At 43.6% G+C, this 18,008-nt stretch overlaps 1 protein-coding gene and 1 long non-coding RNA gene across 2 annotated transcripts in view; one reads left to right on the top strand and one right to left on the bottom strand.

The window, feature by feature from the left end:
- Positions 1-4,156: 4,156 nt before the first annotated feature.
- Positions 4,157-18,008, top strand: part of ITIH5 (inter-alpha-trypsin inhibitor heavy chain 5) — a 101,990-nt gene continuing 88,138 nt past the window's right edge. The window contains exon 1 of the mRNA XM_040343346.1: positions 4,157-4,465. Coding sequence (XP_040199280.1) covers positions 4,358-4,465 — 108 coding nt within the window. The 5' untranslated portion in view covers positions 4,157-4,357. The remainder of the gene's footprint in view (positions 4,466-18,008) is intronic.
- LOC120931683 lies at positions 10,467-11,070 on the bottom strand. The gene is made up of 2 exons (XR_005747889.1): positions 10,891-11,070; positions 10,467-10,722 (listed from the first exon to the last, which is right to left on the bottom strand). It is a non-coding gene; the product is annotated as an uncharacterized LOC120931683 (long non-coding RNA).

Genomic DNA, 18,008 nt, shown 5'->3' with positions numbered 1-18,008 from the left:
ACTGGGGCCACACTTGGAATTGCGCTGGGCAAGGTTGTCCAGTATAGTCCCATAGAATCTGGTGTGAACAAGCCCTAATGGGCAGTATTCAATTAAAGTGTATGTATAGCCAAAAGCATTAAAGAACTTATGAGTTTTGTGTTTTCCATAGGTCAAAATTAAAGATGGAAGACATCAAAGAGGTTAACAAAACTCTTAAGGTATGGTAAAAGGGCAGTACATTTTTACTTTCTGGTTTCAGTGTTAGGCAAATGGTATTTTTTTCCCCCCTAGTATTAATTTTTCAATTTTTATTTTCTATACCCCCTAGCCAGAAATATATGATCAAACTTGACTTGGTTGCACCTATTATTTTATTTGTCAAACTTTACACACTTAAAGCGGAGTTCCATTGATTTAAAAGTCAGCAGCTACAAAAAGTGTAGCTGCTGACTTTTAATAATCAGACACTCACCTGTCTCACCATGCAGGCTCACAAAGCCCCGCTCCTCTCCCCCTCCTCTCCGAGGCGCCGACACTCTAAGGCCGCATTCACACCAGAGCGTAGCGTTTTCGGTATTTTTTTCCGGCGTTTTGTCGCACGTTTTGTCGTGCATATTCACACGTATTCGCGCGTTTGCATACAGCGATGTCTGACGTTTTTGAACTTCCTATTAGCCAATAGGAAAAATGATCATCTCTTTCATCACTTGCTGCTATGTTTGTAGATTTTTTTGATCTTCTTCCTGGGTGAATGTTCTATTTCACAGAACAGATTAAAGCGACAAAACGCCCGTAGAAATGCTTGTTGTTGCGCTAGACGCTTGAATCGAGTATTTTCTATTAGTTTCTATGGGAATACAAACGTTCAAAAACGCCCAAATCCGCCCGATTCGAGCTTCAGGCGTTCTGTGTTTTGGAGTGGAGATGTGAACCATCTCCATAGGGAATAATGTATTTTTTCCCCTCGTTTAGCGTTTTATAGCTTCAGGCTTTAGGCTACAAAACGCTCAGGTGTGAATGCAGCCTAACTGTGGGCGCCCAGCTGTGGCCTTGCAGCCAGGCGCGCACTGCACATGAGCGAGCCATGTGCTGTGAATGGTCGGCAATCTTCTGAGACCTGTAACTCATTTAAGTACCACAAAGACCTCTCCAAAGGCCCCCAAAATACATAGCAGCCAGCAAAGAAGTATAATTTCCCAGCAATTTGAAACACTTTTTTTATTTTTAAATATTGCAGCAGTTTTTGTACATCACAGAGATAAACCCCATTCACAGATGGAATTAGGGCACCCCAGGCATGTTATTTAAAGAAATTGAGCATATTTAAAGTGTTACTAAACCCACAACAGTAAAATCAGTCTGTATATGCAGTACAGCATGCTTGTTATGCTCACTGTGGAACCTAAGGGGTTAATCCTCTGCATTGTGTAAAAAGGCTGTTTAATCCTGGCTTCTCTGATCCTCCCCTCCTTCCACTGTCCACTGATAATTTAATGATAACAAAGAGCCTATGGAGTCAGGCTGCACACGCTCAGTTTGGTGTGTATTGCTAGAGAGGTTTTCTTTTTATCTTGGGAGAGTGCATGTGATCAGCACAGGGCCAATCCGCACTGTCCAGGCAGAGAGTCAGGGATCTTGCAGTCTCATAGGGCAGTCAGAAAACTTCTCCTACAAGCTTTAACCAGTGCTTGGCTGGACACTGCTAGAAGTTACGATATACTGCTAATGAAAAAGGGTATTTAGCAGTTTATATTTATGAAAATAATTGCATCCCTGTGTTCTGTGTACTATGGGAGACCAGATATAGTGAATGCAGGGTCCTGGGTTAAGTAACACTTTAACACATAAAAAAAAATCACTGCTCCTAGCTAGGGTTGAGCGAACCCGAACTGTAAAGTTCGGGTTCGGTACGGACTTTGGGTTTTTCCCGAACCCGGACCCGAACCCGAATAATTGGAAAAAGTTTGGGTCCGGGATCGGAGTTCGGGAAAAAAAATGCGCGGAGGTCCCGGCAAATTCAATAACCAGACCCTTTAGGTCTGGTATGGATATTAAGGAGAACCCCGCTGTCAATTTAAAAAAAAAAATTACATGCGGTTCCCCCTAAATATCCATAACCAGACCCTTCAGGTCTGGTATGGATATTAAGGGGAATCCCGCCGTCAATTTAAAACAAAAATGACGTGCGGTTCCCCCTAAATATCCATAACCAGACCTGTTATCCGAGCACGTTGACCTGGCCGGCCGCAGAAAAGAGGGGGGGACAGAGTGCGCCCCCCCCTCTCCTGAACCGCACCAGGCCACATGCCCTCAACATGGGGAGGATGTCCCCATGTTGATGGGGACAAGGGTCTCATCCCCACAACCCTTGCCCGGTGGTTGTGGGGGTATGCGGGCGGGAGGCTTATCAGAATCTGGAAGACCCCTTTAACAAAGGGGACCCCCAGATCCTGACCCCCCCCCCCTGTGTGAAATGGTAATGGGGTACACTGTACCCCTACCATTTCACGAAGGAAGTGTAAAGTCTTGTAAAAAAAACACACACACACACACCGTAGAATAAAGTCCTTTATTAATAATTAAAAAAAAAACTCCAGAGGTGATAATCCACTCGTTCCCGGCTTCCTGCTCCAACGTTGTCCCGATCCTGCGAAGGCTGCGGGCGATCGCCAGCAATGAGAAGATCGAGCGACAGCCGGGTGATCTTCGCTCCAGCGATGAGAAGATCCACCCGGCTTCCCTCTTCCTGGGCTTCCCCAGTGACGTAGCAGAGGGTACGTCAGAGGGTGTGGGGTCACATGACGGGTGGCCCTGCCTCCTCTATATAAGTAATGTCACAGCTCCAGCACGTCATTCGCTGGGCTGTGTCCAGCGCTGAGAGGAGGTCGGGGATGCTGCGCTCCGGATGGATCTTCTCATCGCTGGAGCAGAGATCACCCGGCCTTCGCAGGATCTTCTCATCGCTGGAGATCACCCGCAGCCGTCGCAGGATCGGGACAACGTTGGAGCAGGAAGCCGGGAACGAGTGGATTATCACCGCTGGAGTTTTTTTTTTATTATTAATAAAGGACTTTATTCTACGGTGTGTGTGTTTTTTTTACAAGACTTTACACTTCCTTCGTGAAATGGTAGGGGTACAGTGTACCCCATTACCATTTCACACAGGGGGGGGGGGTCAGGATCTGGGGGTCCCCTTTGTTAAAGGGGTCTTCCAGATTCTGATAAGCCTCCCGCCTCCATACCCCCACAACCACCGGGCAAGGGTTGTGGGGATGAGACCCTTGTCCCCATCAACATGGGGACATCCTCCCCATGTTGAGGGCATGTGGCCTGGTGCGGTTCAGGAGAGGGGGGGCCGCACTCTGTCCCCCCCTCTTTTCTGCGGCCGGCCAGGTCAACGTGCTCGGATAACGGGTCTGGTTATGGATATTTAGGGGGAACCGCACGTCATTTTTTTTTTTAAATTGACGGCAGGGTTCCCCTTAATATCCATACCAGACCTAAAGGGTCTGGTTATTGAATTTGCGGGGACCTCCACACATTTTTTTTTCTAAAAGTCCGTGTCCCATTTACTACAATGGGGTTTGGAGTTCGGGTTTGGGTTTTTAAGTTCGTGTTCGGACCCGAACCCGAACATCCAGGTGTCCGCTCAACTCTACTCCTAGCCTGATTTAGTTTTTTTTTAGCCTTAGTACATGTTCCCTAGAGCAGTGTGGGAATTTCATAATATTGAAAATGTATTTCAGAGATTTATGGGGTCACAGCTGTAATACGTAATGCAGAACAAAACTAGCTGTTCAAGATGAGGTAACACTGACACTGACATTCACATTGCTCCTTTCTTGGGCGGTACAACGCTAGCCAGCTGCTTAAAATCTGTATTTAGTAAATAGGATGACATGCTCAAAGGGCTGAATTCTGTTTCAATAAATATCCATTGTCAGAAATGCAAAATACAAATTGAAACACAAAAATAGTAAAACGCAAGTGACAGTAATAAATATTTGAAATGTAGGATGATCAGCCAGGGTTGCAGACTTTTGCATAGTTTGTGCCAAAGTTTTAAAGCAGATCTGTAAAAGGCTGTACATAAATACACGGCACACACCCATGCATCCTCCTCTAGTCTGATTTCCTGGTGACTACACTTTGTTTGGGAATATTTGACGGTGCTTGTTTGGTGCAGAGAACATTGATGAGAGGCTGGGGTGAGGTGTGGGAGGGCTGGGAGTGCCTGCCTCTTTCTCCAGGCTCTTAGAGCCATCTGAGCCAGCTGCATACTGGCAGCTCACCCACCCTGCATCTACAATCCCAGCGCTGCTGGAAAGGACATCAGTCTTCCCTGGGAAAATTACATCACCCATAGGATTTAAACATGATTTTTCTCCTTGGATTCTGTTTTTGTGTTTCCACTTCCCTGGGAGATAAAATGACTGACAGCAACTTAATAGAGTTTTCATTAGTAAATGGCATAGAGGGAAAAGTGAGTACTCCACGCTTTGTTATTTCTTATCTTAACTTTTGCCATGAGAATTAAAGACCTGTTATGATACCTGTTATGATCATTCAGTCAATCATTGAATGTGACTAAGACCCAATACACTATATTAGATTTTTGTCTCCAGATTTACAAAAAACAAGGGCATGCCTGATTGCATACAAATCAAAACTCTTAAGGTTTGACCTCATATTAGATGGTTTTGGTAAATCTGAAGACAAAAATCTGCAGAAAATCTAATAGTGTGTATGGGACTTAAAGCGGGAGTTCACCCGAATTTTTTTTTTTAACCTTAGATGCTCATTTTGTCAAGGGGAATCGGGTATTTTTTTTAAAATCAAAGCCGTACTTACCGTTTTAGAGAGCGATCTTCTCCGCCGCTTCCGGGTATGGTCTTCTGGACTGGGCGTTCCTATTTGATTGACAGGCTTCCGACGGTCGCATACATCGCGTCACGAGTAGCCAAAAGAAGCCGAACGTTGGTGCGGCTCTATACGGCGCCTGCGCACCTGACGTTCGGCTACTTTCAGAAAATCGTGAGGCGATAGATGCGACCGTCGGAAGCCTGTCAATCAAATAGGAACGCCCAGTCCCGCAGCCCATACCCGCAATCGGCGGAGAAGATCGCTCTCTAAAACGGTAAGTACTGCTTCGATTTTAAAAAAAATACCCGATTCCCCTTGACAAAATGAGCATCAATCTAATGTTAAAAATTTACTTTTCGGGTGAACCTCCACTTTAAACCGATCAAATCAAATAAAAAAAATCACAAACCAAAGACCCTCTGATCAATTTGGAAACTCTTAATTGATTGTGACTCATTGATCAGCTATAGCTGACTTTTCTCAATGACTTTTGATCGCCCAAACAAATAATTCTGTGTGTGTGCTGCAAAACCAGATGCAATTTAGTTAAATTATACGATAGATTTTCATTAATTGTTACATTTATCACTTAAAAATCTTTTTTTTGGATTGATATTTTTAGCTAATCACAAGTGTGGAACAATACTGTTAGATATTTTAATTGACAATGGATTGCTTGTTTGCAATTGGTTATACCAAGATCAATTGCACATCACTATGGGGGTAATTTACAAAAGCCAAAGTCACTTTGCACTTCAAGTGCAAAGTATACTTGAAATTGAAGTGCAGTCGCTGTAAATCTGAGGGGTAGATCTGAAATGAGGGGAAGCTCTGCTGATTTTATCATACAACCATGTGCAATCTAAAATTGTTTTTTTATCATCCTTGCAAACTACAGCGACTGCACTTCCAAGCACTTGTAGTGCAAAGTGGATTTGCCTTTAGTAGATAACCCCCTATGTGTAGGGACAGCATTAAAGTTTACAGTTTAGTACCTGGCCAACCAATAATAAAAATGCAATGAGTTGAAATTCAAACTTTTTGTTGTAAGGTGTTCTGTAATGGATCAAAGCTGTGTTAGTTACTCATGAAATTACTTTGTTTCCTAAGGTGATATTTTATGATGATAAGTATTTGGAGGTGATGTTGGAAGTGGTCATTGCACAGACTTGTATGCGCTTATGTAACAGTCATGATTCATTAGAAGGAAGGAATGAATGCAGAATAATGTATTCTTTGCTGTGTGCTCTGTTGGTGTTTTACTTAGATCAAGAGCTTTCTCTGCAATGTATGGGGCAAACTTTCATCCAATGTACTTGCATACTGGACTGGGAACCTACTTATGCAAATAGTAGTAGTGGTTAACAGATGTGTCTGAATGGAAATTGTTTTTGAGTTCCATAACATATTCTTTACTTGCTTACTAGCACTAGGAATATACCTGCTGGGATGTGAAATGCAGGCTGCTATGAGCCACATAGACAGGATCCACTATTGTGCCTGGTATCAGACTCCAGAAACTGTCTAGTTTATTGCAATTATTTCCCCTTTACTAAATGTATCCTATTTTATATTGTGTACATCTGTTAATTATTTTTGCAAACCATATTACCTTATATGATGCAGCACTTAGATGTGCAATCTAGACAAACATGGAATATGTACTAAGTTGATTTGAGGAACACAACATATCTATTGCATAGCTGTCATTTTAATTTCATACCTGATTACCTGATCATTGCAGCTGCCAGTATCGTTATCCTTGTTTTCTGAGGGAAAGTGGATCTTTTTCTGAGGGAAAGTGGATCTGAGGCTGTCAAAATGCATGCATTGTGTGTACTGGTTCATGTACTGCCTTACTTTCAATTCCACCACAGTCTATCACATATAACTGAACATGAGAATCATATTAGAAGTGGCTGCACTCTGTACAGAAGCATATTTGAAAAGCTTACTGTGTGTGGCTTTTAGGCAGTGTGTATATCTATCTATCTATCTATCTATCTATCTATCTATCTATCTATCTATCTATCTATCTATCTATCTATCTATCTATCTATCTACCTATCTATCTATATATATACAGTATATATCTATAGATATATATATCTATAGATATATATATCCATATATATATATATGGACACCCACCTTTACACACATGTGAACTTTAATGGCATCCCAGTCTTAGTCCATAGGGTTTAATATTGAGTTGGCCCACCCTTTGCAGCTATAACAGCTTCAACTTTTCTGGGAAGGCTGTCCACAAGGTTTAGGCGTGTGTCTATGGGAATGTTTGACCATTCTTCCAGAAGTGCATTTGTGAGGTATGGTACTGATGTTGGACCAGAAGGCCTGGCTCGCAGTCTCTGCTCTAATTCATCCCAAAGATGTTCTATCGGGTTGAGGTTAGGTCAGTCAATTTCCTCCACCCCAAACTCGCTCATCCACGTCTTTATAGACCTTGCTTTGTGCACTGGTATGCAGTCATGTTGGAACAGGAAGGAGCCATCTCAAACTGTTCCCACAAAGTTGAGAACATGAAATTGGTATGCTGACACCTTAAGTATTCCCTTCACTGGAACTAAGGGGCCAAGCCCAACCCCTGAAAAACAACTCCACACCATAATTCCCGCCTTCACCAAATGATTTGTACCAGTGCACAAAGCAAGGTTCATAAAGACATGGATGAGCGAGTTTGGGGTGGAGGAACTTGACTGGCCTGTACACCAATTTTCTTCGGGAAGAATGGTCAAACATTCCCATAGACACACTCCTAAACCTTGTGGACAGTCTTCCCAGAAGAGTTGAAGCTGTTATAGCTGCAAAGGGTGGGCCAACTCAACCCAATATTGATCCCTATGGACTAAGACTGGGATGCCATTAAAGTGCATGTGCGTGTAAAGGCAGGCGTCCCAATACCTTTGGTAATAGTGTGTGTGTGTATATATATATATATATGCATGCTATTTTGCCTCAGCGTGGTGTGCACCATTTCAGTGCCTGGTGAGCTCTTCCCTATAATACCCTACATGTGTTTCAAACCTCTAATATATGCTTCATTAAATTACAGCAGTAAATCATCAAGGGAAAGGTAGTTTGGTCTATATGCAGTGGGATGTCAACCTGACCCATAGGCAATGTAAATGGAATATATAGAACTGAATGGCTCAGAAGAGTGACATATCCTACATCTATCTCCTTTCCAATCTGCCTGTTCACAGGCTCCCTGTGAAGTTTCAATTACAGAAAGGAAGTCTAAAAGTAAACAATTTCTGATTTCTGCTGTGATCACTCTTTGGAAACTGATAACAATGTTCTCTAAGTCCTGTGTCAAAAGTGAACCCTGTTTGTTTGTAAAATAAACACGTTTAGAGTAGATTATATACAGGCCTCATTAACATTGGTTCTGGTCAAGAATGCACCCGTGCGGGGGGGGGGGGGGCAGGTTTGCCTGCAGAGTAATGCACAGGTCTTCCTTGCATCCCGGTGCAGACAGTCCCATTTATGTCTGTTGGTACAAAGTGGTTGCATAGACACAGCTGCTGCTCCCGAACGGGCAGCCATGTGGATGTCCATGCCGGTGCTTGTCTCTAAACGTACACTGTTGGCATTTGGGGACACGCACCCGCACCATGGATGTTAGGCTGGCCAAACATTATACAATTTTCTTATTCAATTTCCTTTATATTTACCTTCAACTTTGTAGTGTTTACCTTCAACTATGTGGCTGATTGCATACAAATTTTAAGTATTTAGGATTGACCTCATTTTATATGATTTTGATAAATCTAAAGGAAAATTGGACAGGACAATTGTATAATGTATGGCCAGCCTTAGATTGGGAGCATCGGCTGTGTCCATACAGCCACTGTGTACCCACTGACATAAATGGGATTCCCTGCACAGGGAATAATGTATAATGTATGGCCAGCCTTAGATTGGGAGCATCGGCTGTGTCCATGCAGCCACTGTGTACCCACTGACATAAATGGGATTCCCTGCACAGGGATGCATGGAACACCTGTACCTCCCTGTGAGGAAAAACATGGCCCTGGCATGAGTGTATACTTATGTATGCCTGTATGAACGAGATCCTATATTATCCATTTAAAAATGTAAAAAAAAAAAATGAAATAACATATATATTTAAAATCATTACAATATCTCTGTAGTATGTAGAGGTATGGAGGCTGCCAATACAGACCTCCTGTTTTTAAATAAACTAGATTCTTGGCAGTCATTAAAGATGAGCTTCAGTCAACTCAGTCAGGCCCTTGTGTTTTTTTTTAAATCTTTATTGGTTTTCCATTTACACATGTCATAAAAACTTAATACATAACATATCAAAAAGATTATTAATATAAATGTGTCTTATAAAGTATAAAATATCCCACGTTTCCCTCCCCTCCCCGACCTCAACCTTCTTGTATATCACCGACTTCCATAATTCTCTCTTAGTTATATACTTCTCTCCTCCTACTTTCTCTTCTACCTTCTTTATTTTAGATTTATTTATAATATCCTGTGCCCTGTCAAATTATATAGATTATATGGGCAATAGAATACCCTACATTACCCTTCAATAACACTACATCATGCCGTTAAATATTAAGTTATGCTCCCATCACTTCTGCATATCCCATTGTATACTTATACCCTGTCCATTCCTTCCACTTTTCTTCAAAATCCTCCCTTTCATCTCCCTTGCTATACCCCAGGTATTCCAAATTGTAAATTTCATCTACTTTGTTGCACCACCCCCCTCAATGTAGGACTCTCCAGTTCCTGACAATGTATGGACATTTGGCTCTTTGCAGCATTCAGGAGCTGTGGGAGTAATGTCTTCAGGTAGTATTTAGTTGGCATTCGAGATCCATGTAGCACAGATACCCACGGGTCATCTGGGAGTTCAATATTTATTATTTCTCAGATTTTTTGTCTCAGTCAGGCCCTTGTCCTTATCAACATGGAAACTAGGGCCCAGATTCTCAAAGGGCTTACGACGGCGCAACACAATGTACGCCGTCGTAAGTCCTAATCTGGGCCGTAGTATCTATGCGACTGATTCTTAGAATCAGTTACGCATAGATAACCATTAGATCCGACAGGCCTAAGGCTCTTACGCTGTCGGATCTTAAATGCAATTTTTTTTTTCGCCGCTAGGTGTCGCCTCCATCGTTTTCCCTGGGCCAATGTGTTTTTCCAAGGGAGTCCCACATATTAAGGGTATGAAGCCTGGTATGGTTTTAGGGGGGGGGAGCTCCACCCCAATCTTTCCTGGTCTGTTGAACTTCATGATTGGATAAGGACCTCATTTTTTTGGGGGGGGGACCCCACTCTTTTTTCTTGCTTTTTACATGAGGATCCCCCTTTTAATTAAGACCCAAAGGGTTTGGTATGGAATTTGAGGAAGCCTATGCATTTCTTTTAGGTGGGATCCCCCTTGACATCAGTACTAGACCCTCATTGACGGTAAGGGTCTGGTATGTATTTTTAGAGGGAACCCCACTACTGTATATCAGACTCTCATCTATGATAAGGTTCTGGTATAGATGAAGAAAAGAGAAAATTACCCCTAGGGGCTTTGTGCTGCAGCAAGGAATGGAAACGTACCAAAAGATATATAAAAGTATAAATTTATTTAAATATGTTGTACGGAAAAAGCCCCAAACAGTAGGGACTCAAGATATGAACTTGGTAAAAAAACATAAGTCATACATGGCAAATAATAACACAGGGTAGAACAAGTACAGACATAGCATAACAGTACTGTAAGTATACAAATACTATGGGCGAAAAACACCCCTACGCGTTTCGACCTTTTATAAGTAGCGGTCTTCTTCAGGGAGTATTAGTTAGACGCTGCCATAGGTTCTGTAAAAAAGAAAATACATACAAAGGAAGATACATATAGATAAGTGGGACATAATAACAGAAGAACACAAAGAGGGCCCGCCACCCACAGCCATATAAGTAGATGGCAGGATGCGGGTAAACCTCCTACAAAAGTGGACTAGTGTAGAAAATCCCACTGCCACTCACCCAAGACGTCCAATGGAAGGCGTAGACCCGGACCAGATGAACCACTGCCGCACCATCAAACTCCCCCGGGGGGTACCAGAGGGGTGGAAAAAGGGGAGAGGAGCTCCCCTGGGTCAGTGTAGAAAAGGACTCCAAATTCAGGTGCACCACCAAGAGAGGTACCGCCCGGGCCTACGAGAGGTCACCAGAGCCGAGGCGGGCCGGAGGGGGGGGCGGCAGGCAAAAAGGGGGGGAAGGAGGGCAAACCGAGGTGGGGAAGGAGCACAGGGAGGGGGGGGGGGCAACGGGGCCGGGGATGGCGGATAAGGCCAAGCAGGTGGGGACGAGCACACGCGCCTGGCTGAGTCACAGGGGGGCCCGACACCACCGTGTACACCGGGATGGGTAAGTTGGGGTGCGGGGGAGCACTCCCCTCCTAAGGTTGCGGTGAAGACCCTGTAATGTAAATACACGTATATGTATAAGACTGGGAAACATGTCTAGAGAATAAAAATGGTAAATATATGAGTACACGCCAGGCTGAACAAGAAGCCTGATGTGTAGGCATGGAAATTGCGTGAGGGAGATGCACAGGGGAGAAAAAGAGATGTGGGAATGAGGGGAAACAACAAAACAACAATAGGACACAGAGTGAAAACAAACCAAAAATAATGAGCATGGTAAAAGTACATAAAACAAAACAAAGAAGGTGTGTAAGTGACTGAATGAATAACAATGAAGAATGCAGTGTGTGGTCTAGTGAGAAATGTGGAAGTGTATGTGAAAGGGATGTGGTAGAGCAGCAGTGTGAGGTGGGAAAGCAAAAGAAAATTGGAAAACAACAAGGGAAGAAGAGAAAAAGGATGACAGGGGAACAGGAAATATGGGGAATGTTACAGTGAAAAAGAGAAGAAAAAGGAATACAAATGAAAATAAAAATGATAATAAAAATGCTGATAGTAATCATGTGACTATAAGTGTATGAGTAATCTATGGGTGTGTGTGCATGTGAATGAAATTATGAAAACAAGTGAATAAGAGGAGGGTGGGAAAAGAAACTGCAAGGGAAAGGGGCTAGTATGGACACAAATGAAAAGGTGAAAAAATACCTGTGCTATCTGTAAAGCTCACAGAAGTAAGATGGTCAGATGGTAAAATGGTTGAAGCTGTAGCCTTCCTGTTAAGGAGGGATGTTGAGACACCTATTGAAGGAGGTGCTGACGTCTGTTGAAAAGTAAATGAAGTAGAAGAGTAAGATAATAATGGGGATACCGGGGTGGATGGCAGGTTTGCAGGAAATGGAAAAGAGAGCCAAGGCTCCCACTTACCTTCCTGCAGCCCAAATCTGTCATAACCACCAAACACAGTCGCCGTGGGATCTGGATTTGTCCCAATGAGGCTGGCTGCTTATATAAGGTATATCTTGAACAGGTGAGGGAGTGCACTCCCTCTACACCTGTAGCAACCCCACCCTATGATGCAGTAGGGGGCGGGCCCGGATGGACCCAACCCTGCCCGGGAACCACACCCACCGGTGTGGCAGGTGTAAACATCGCCGAAGATCCCCCCCACCACACACACCCCCCCCACCCCACAGGGAAACCCCCCCATCCACGGGAACGCCACACCCACCCCCCCCACACGGCCAAACCCCCGACACCCCCACCCACCCACCGCGCACGCAGCAATACAGCGCGCCCAGGCCGCCATGAGGCGGCAAGTGGTGGCCTCCCCGGCGTTCCAGAAGGGACTGTTGAGTCCCCGGTGTACCAACTCCATCCTCCTCGTCCAAGGACGGCAATGCGCAGGCACGCAGGTGGTGTGAGCCGCGCGCGGTCACGCGAGGCGTCGGCGCCATGACGCCATCGCGACCCCGCGCGCTCGGCAAGGGCGCGTGCTGGCCGCTAGGGACCTGGGACGCCGCCGGCAGGCGCAGAAACTCCCCCCAATGGCCAGCGGGAAGAAGGCCACCAGAGAAAAAGCACAAGAACCGGGGCCAGCCCGGATATGTGCAGAGTCCCCGCCTGCCGTGAGGCCCAGGGAAGGAAAAATCTACTGCTGGCTACCGAACCATGTGCACCCATGGAGCCCCCAGGGGAAAGATGATGATGGAAGGATGCGGATGTGGTGACGGTCCAGGCCCGGAATCCAAGGAATCGACGTCCATGGGGGGTGGTAAAAATCTGAAAAAATATTATTAAAGTATATGTTAAATGCAGATTGCTGTGCGATCATATTTGGGTAAATGCTCCGCATCAGAAACAGATGCAAAGTACATTTGTATCGTGTAAGAAATTAATATACCAAATGGACATATTAGTCTGAAACAAACAAAATAATGTATATAAGAACAGAACAAAGAAATGATAATAAAATCATAACTAAATTGGAGAGCTGAGCATATTGTAAATAAACATACACACTTGGAAAGGGGATCCAAAAGGGGAAAAAATGTATTTATTATTTTTGGTTTGTTTTCACTCTGTGTCCTATTGTTGTTTTGTTGTTTCCCCTCATTCCCACATCTCTTTTTCTCCCCTGTGCATCTCCCTCACGCAATTTCCATGCCTACACATCAGGCTTCTTGTTCAGCCTGGCGTGTACTCATATATTTACCATTTTTATTCTCTAGACATGTTTCCCAGTCTTATACATATACGTGTATTTACATTACAGGGTCTTCACCGCAACCTTAGGAGGGAAGGTTGCTCCCCCGCACACCAACTTACCCATCCCGGTGTACACGGTGGTGTCGGGCCCCCCTGTGACTCAGCCAGGCGCGTGTGCTCGTCCCCACCTGCTTGGCCTTATCCGCCATCCCTGGCCCCGTTTCCCCCCCCTCCCTGTGCTCCTTCCCCACCTCGGTTTGCCCTCCTTCCCCCCCTTTTTGCCTGCCGCCCCCCCCCTCCGGCCCGCCTCGGGGCGCGGCTTTGGCGCGCTATCTGGTGACCTCTCGTAGGCCCGGGCGGTACCTCTCTTGGTGGTGCACCTGAATTTGGAGTCCTTTTCTACACTGACCCAGGGGAGCTCCTCTCCCCTTTTTCCACCCCTCTGGTACCCCCCGGGGGAGTTTGATGGTGCGGCAGTGGTTCATCTGGTCCGGGTCTACGCCTTCCATTGGACGTCTTGGGTGAGTGGCAGTGGGATTTTCTACACTAGTCCACTTTTGTAGGAGGTTTACCCGCATCCTGCCATCTACTTATATGGCTGTGGGTGGCGGGCCCTCTTTGTGTTCTTCTGTTATTATGTCCCACTTATCTATATGTATCTCCCTTTGTATGTATTTTCTTTTTTACAGAACCTATGGCAGCGTCTAACTAATACTCCCTGAAGAAGACCGCTACTTATAAAAGGTCGAAACGCGTAGGGGTGTTTTTCGCCCATAGTATTTGTATACTTACAGTACTGTTATGCTATGTCTGTACTTGTTCTACCCTGTGTTTTTATTTGCCATGTATGACTTATGTTTTTTTACCAAGTTCATATCTTGAGTCCCTACTGTTTGGGGCTTTTTCCGTACAACATATTTAAATAAATTTATACTTTTATATATCTTTTGGTACGTTTCCATTCCTTGCTGCAGCACAAAGCCCCTAGGGGTAATTTTCTCTTTTCTCAAGACATATCAGGGGTGTGCAGCACTCTCTATCCATGGGTTCCAATACCCTTTCCTCGCTGGTATAGATGAAGGGAATCCCTGGCTATTTGTTAACAAACAGAAGTAAAGTAGCCAATGCTGTCATTTGGCAACAACTTTTTTCTTTGTCAGTTTTTCTGTGATAGGTTATATACACCGTACAGATGCTCAACTTGATCAAATATGTCCATGTTGATATTTGGTCAGTTATGTTAGCTATCCCTGCCCCATCCTTTTTTTTATATTTCAGTTGTCAGCAGAGAATCCCTGGCTGACAGCTCAATGGACAAAATGTCATGTTTTTTAGGAAGCTGGCGGCCATGCCTTCCCAGGTGCCCTGTGGAATCTGTCCTATTTAGTAGCAGGAGTAATACTGTTACTGTGGAAGCTGTCATATTTTTATTGTCAGTAAAAATCTTTATTGGGGTTGCAAACAGAATATGGGTCAAGCACAACAGAATACATTGAGTAAATATTGAAGCTGTCATATTTAGTAGCGATAATAATACCGCTTTTAGACTGGATTTTTCTGCCCAGCTGAAGGTTTGAGGCCCTGGCAAACGACAACCATCCTATTAGTTTGGCTATTTATTGAAACTTAAAACTTTTAATATTGAGAGGTGGAGACCTTTTGGAAACTCAAAATATCCCCACTATTTGAAACTTAGAGTCGGTTCACACTAGGGCGACACGACTTCCAGCGCGACTTTCAGAGGCGACTCCGACACGACTTGAGCATGAACCACAGGGCGATCTGGGGCGATTTACAACACGACTTGAAGTCGTCTCCAGGACAGGAGACTTTCCAGTGGCCAATCAAACAACAATCAGCTCTAGGGGAGGGAGAGGTTTGCCTGAGAAATGTTTGTTATCTTCCTGGAAAGTCGCTTCAGTTAAGACAGTGATCAGACTTGGATCAGACTTGGAGGTGACTTCCATTGAAATCAATGGGTACAAATCGCCTACAAGTCGGATTGAAGTAGTACAGGAACTTCTTTTGAAGTCGGAGCGACTCGAGTCGTGTGTATTAACACCGCTCCTATTCACTTGCATTGTTTTTCTCGACAGCGCGACTTGGGACGACTTGAGGCGACTTCAAGTCAGATCCCAAGTCGCCCCAGTGTGAACCGGCTCACTGTTCATAAATACTAAACTAGAAGCTTAGGAAACTGAAGAAATTAGCAATTGTTTACAAAATGGAAAAGATCCAAGGCTTACTGCAGAATTCTTATATTGTTATTATCCTGTGTTTCCATTCCCTTAGTAATATATTTAATGACAAATGATCACAATTACAATATTAATTTAATTCCATAACCTATTCAGGTGTGTTTAGGGAGGTATTGGGATTGATTTACTAAAGGCAAATAGGCTGTTCATGTTGCAAGGGAAGTTTTTTGTGTTTAAGAGATTTTTCTCTTAGCTTAGTGAATGAGGTGAAGCTCTGATGACTTTCATCATCCAATCATGTGCAAGCAAAAATACATATATATATTTTTTTCCTTGCATATAATTAAAGGATCACTAAAGATATATATATATATATATATATATATATATATATATATATATATATATATATATATTTTTTAAAAGCGTTTACCATTACAACCCCTTTAAATATTCTTTGCAGGGTGATTTTCAACGCATTCACAGAGCTAAGGGAAAATTCTATTAGAAAATGAACAGCCTTTTTGCCTTCAGGAAATCTACCCCATTATGTCTAAACGTAGTCCAGCCAATTTGGATAGTGCTGGGTGCATGGATGTCTTATCCTACAACAGTACAGTAAAAACAACTTTCTTTTGTGAACATAGTTATATTAACACTGCCAGTCCCTATAAATAGAAGAGGATCCCAGAAAGGTAGGACTGATAGGGTGCCCTTTGTGCTACCCTGCCATTGGTTGTTTCAGTAAGGACGATGACACACTAACGATTTAGGATTGCTAAGAGGTACAGAGAAGCTGTTTACCTGTTTCTATACGTTACTCCCTTACCTTACCCTGACCCAAAACACTGCAGAATGTCACTTTCCTGTGGAGATGCTTCGCTTTAAAGCAGTACCACAAATGGTGGCCGTACATGATTAGATAAACAATCAATTTTTTTTCCAACCAATCTCTTCTGATAGGAATAAATGATCTATAGTTGGCAACCCATTTGATCAATATGCCACATGCGGGAAAGTTGATTTTAATAGGATAAGATAGGATTTTCTGAAAATCTCTGTTTTTACCATGTAATCTCATAATATGAATGGTTGAAATATGATAATTTTAATGAACAAAGGGGCAGATTCACATACAAATAGATGGGCGCAGCGTATCAGAGATACGCTACGCCGCTGTAACTTACTTTTGGCCGGTTCGAATCCCCAAAGAATTTGCGACGTAAGTTACGGCGGCGTAGTGTATCTCTGGCGGCGGAATTCAAATCGCTGATTAGGGGGCGTGTTTCATTTAAATGAAGCGCGTCCCCGCGCCGAATGAACTGCGCATGCTCCGTTTCTAAATTTCCCGCCGTGCATTGCGCTAAATGACGTCGCAACGACGTCATTTTTTTAACTTAGTTGTGAATTACGTCCATCCCGATTCACGGACGACTTACGCAAAAAAAAAAAATTCAAATTTCGACACGGGAACGACGGCCATACTTAACATGGCAAATCTAACTATACACCACAAAATACCAGCTTTAACTATACGCCGGAAAAAGCCGACTAGAGACGCCGTAAAAAAAATGCGCCGGCCGCTCGTACGTTCATGGATCGACGGAAATAACTAATTTGCATACCTGACGCGGAAAACGACGTGAACGCCACCCAGCGGACGCCGAAGTATTGCATCGTAGATCCGAAAGGTGTACAAGGACGTATACCTGTCGGATCTAACCCAGATGCCGTCGTATCTTGGTTTGAGGATTCAAACCAAAGATACGACGCAGGTAATTTGAAAGTACGCCGGCGTATCAGTAGATACGCCGGCGTACTCTGTCTGTGGATCTGCCCCAAAGTATCTGCCAATCGATGTAAAACATTGTGCCAATCGAGTAAGCACATGTGCTCATGTCCCAGCATAGAAGAGCTGATATACTTACTGTACATCATCCTTTTGTAGACTGGAAAATCTTTAACTTCTGGAAACACAGGGATTCATTGAAAGTAAATCAACTTATGTGTAGACAATTTAGAATTTAACATTTTCATTTTTTAACGTAATTTTAGAACTTCTGCATAGCGTGAAAGGCTGGATGCTAAATATATAAGCTCAAGTCCTGGCATTAAACAATTATGTATATATTGTATATAATTTAGTGTTCATACACCATATTAATACAATCCCTGCTGCCATTGTGTTGAACTTCTGATACAGAGAAGATGCACATTTGTTGTTTTTTCCACTTCATTTAGTAGCAGTAGTTGGAAATCCTTTTTTTATCCGTCTGTGGTTATCCAGTGTCTATGGATAGCAAGCTGCCAAAGCTTTTATCTGCATACACAA

The sequence above is a fragment of the Rana temporaria genome, chromosome 3, assembly GCF_905171775.1.
Source record: "Rana temporaria chromosome 3, aRanTem1.1, whole genome shotgun sequence".
Classification (NCBI taxonomy): domain Eukaryota; kingdom Metazoa; phylum Chordata; class Amphibia; order Anura; family Ranidae; genus Rana; species Rana temporaria.
Note: the sequence above shows the minus strand (reverse complement) of the source record. Positions and strands in the feature narration are given on the sequence as shown.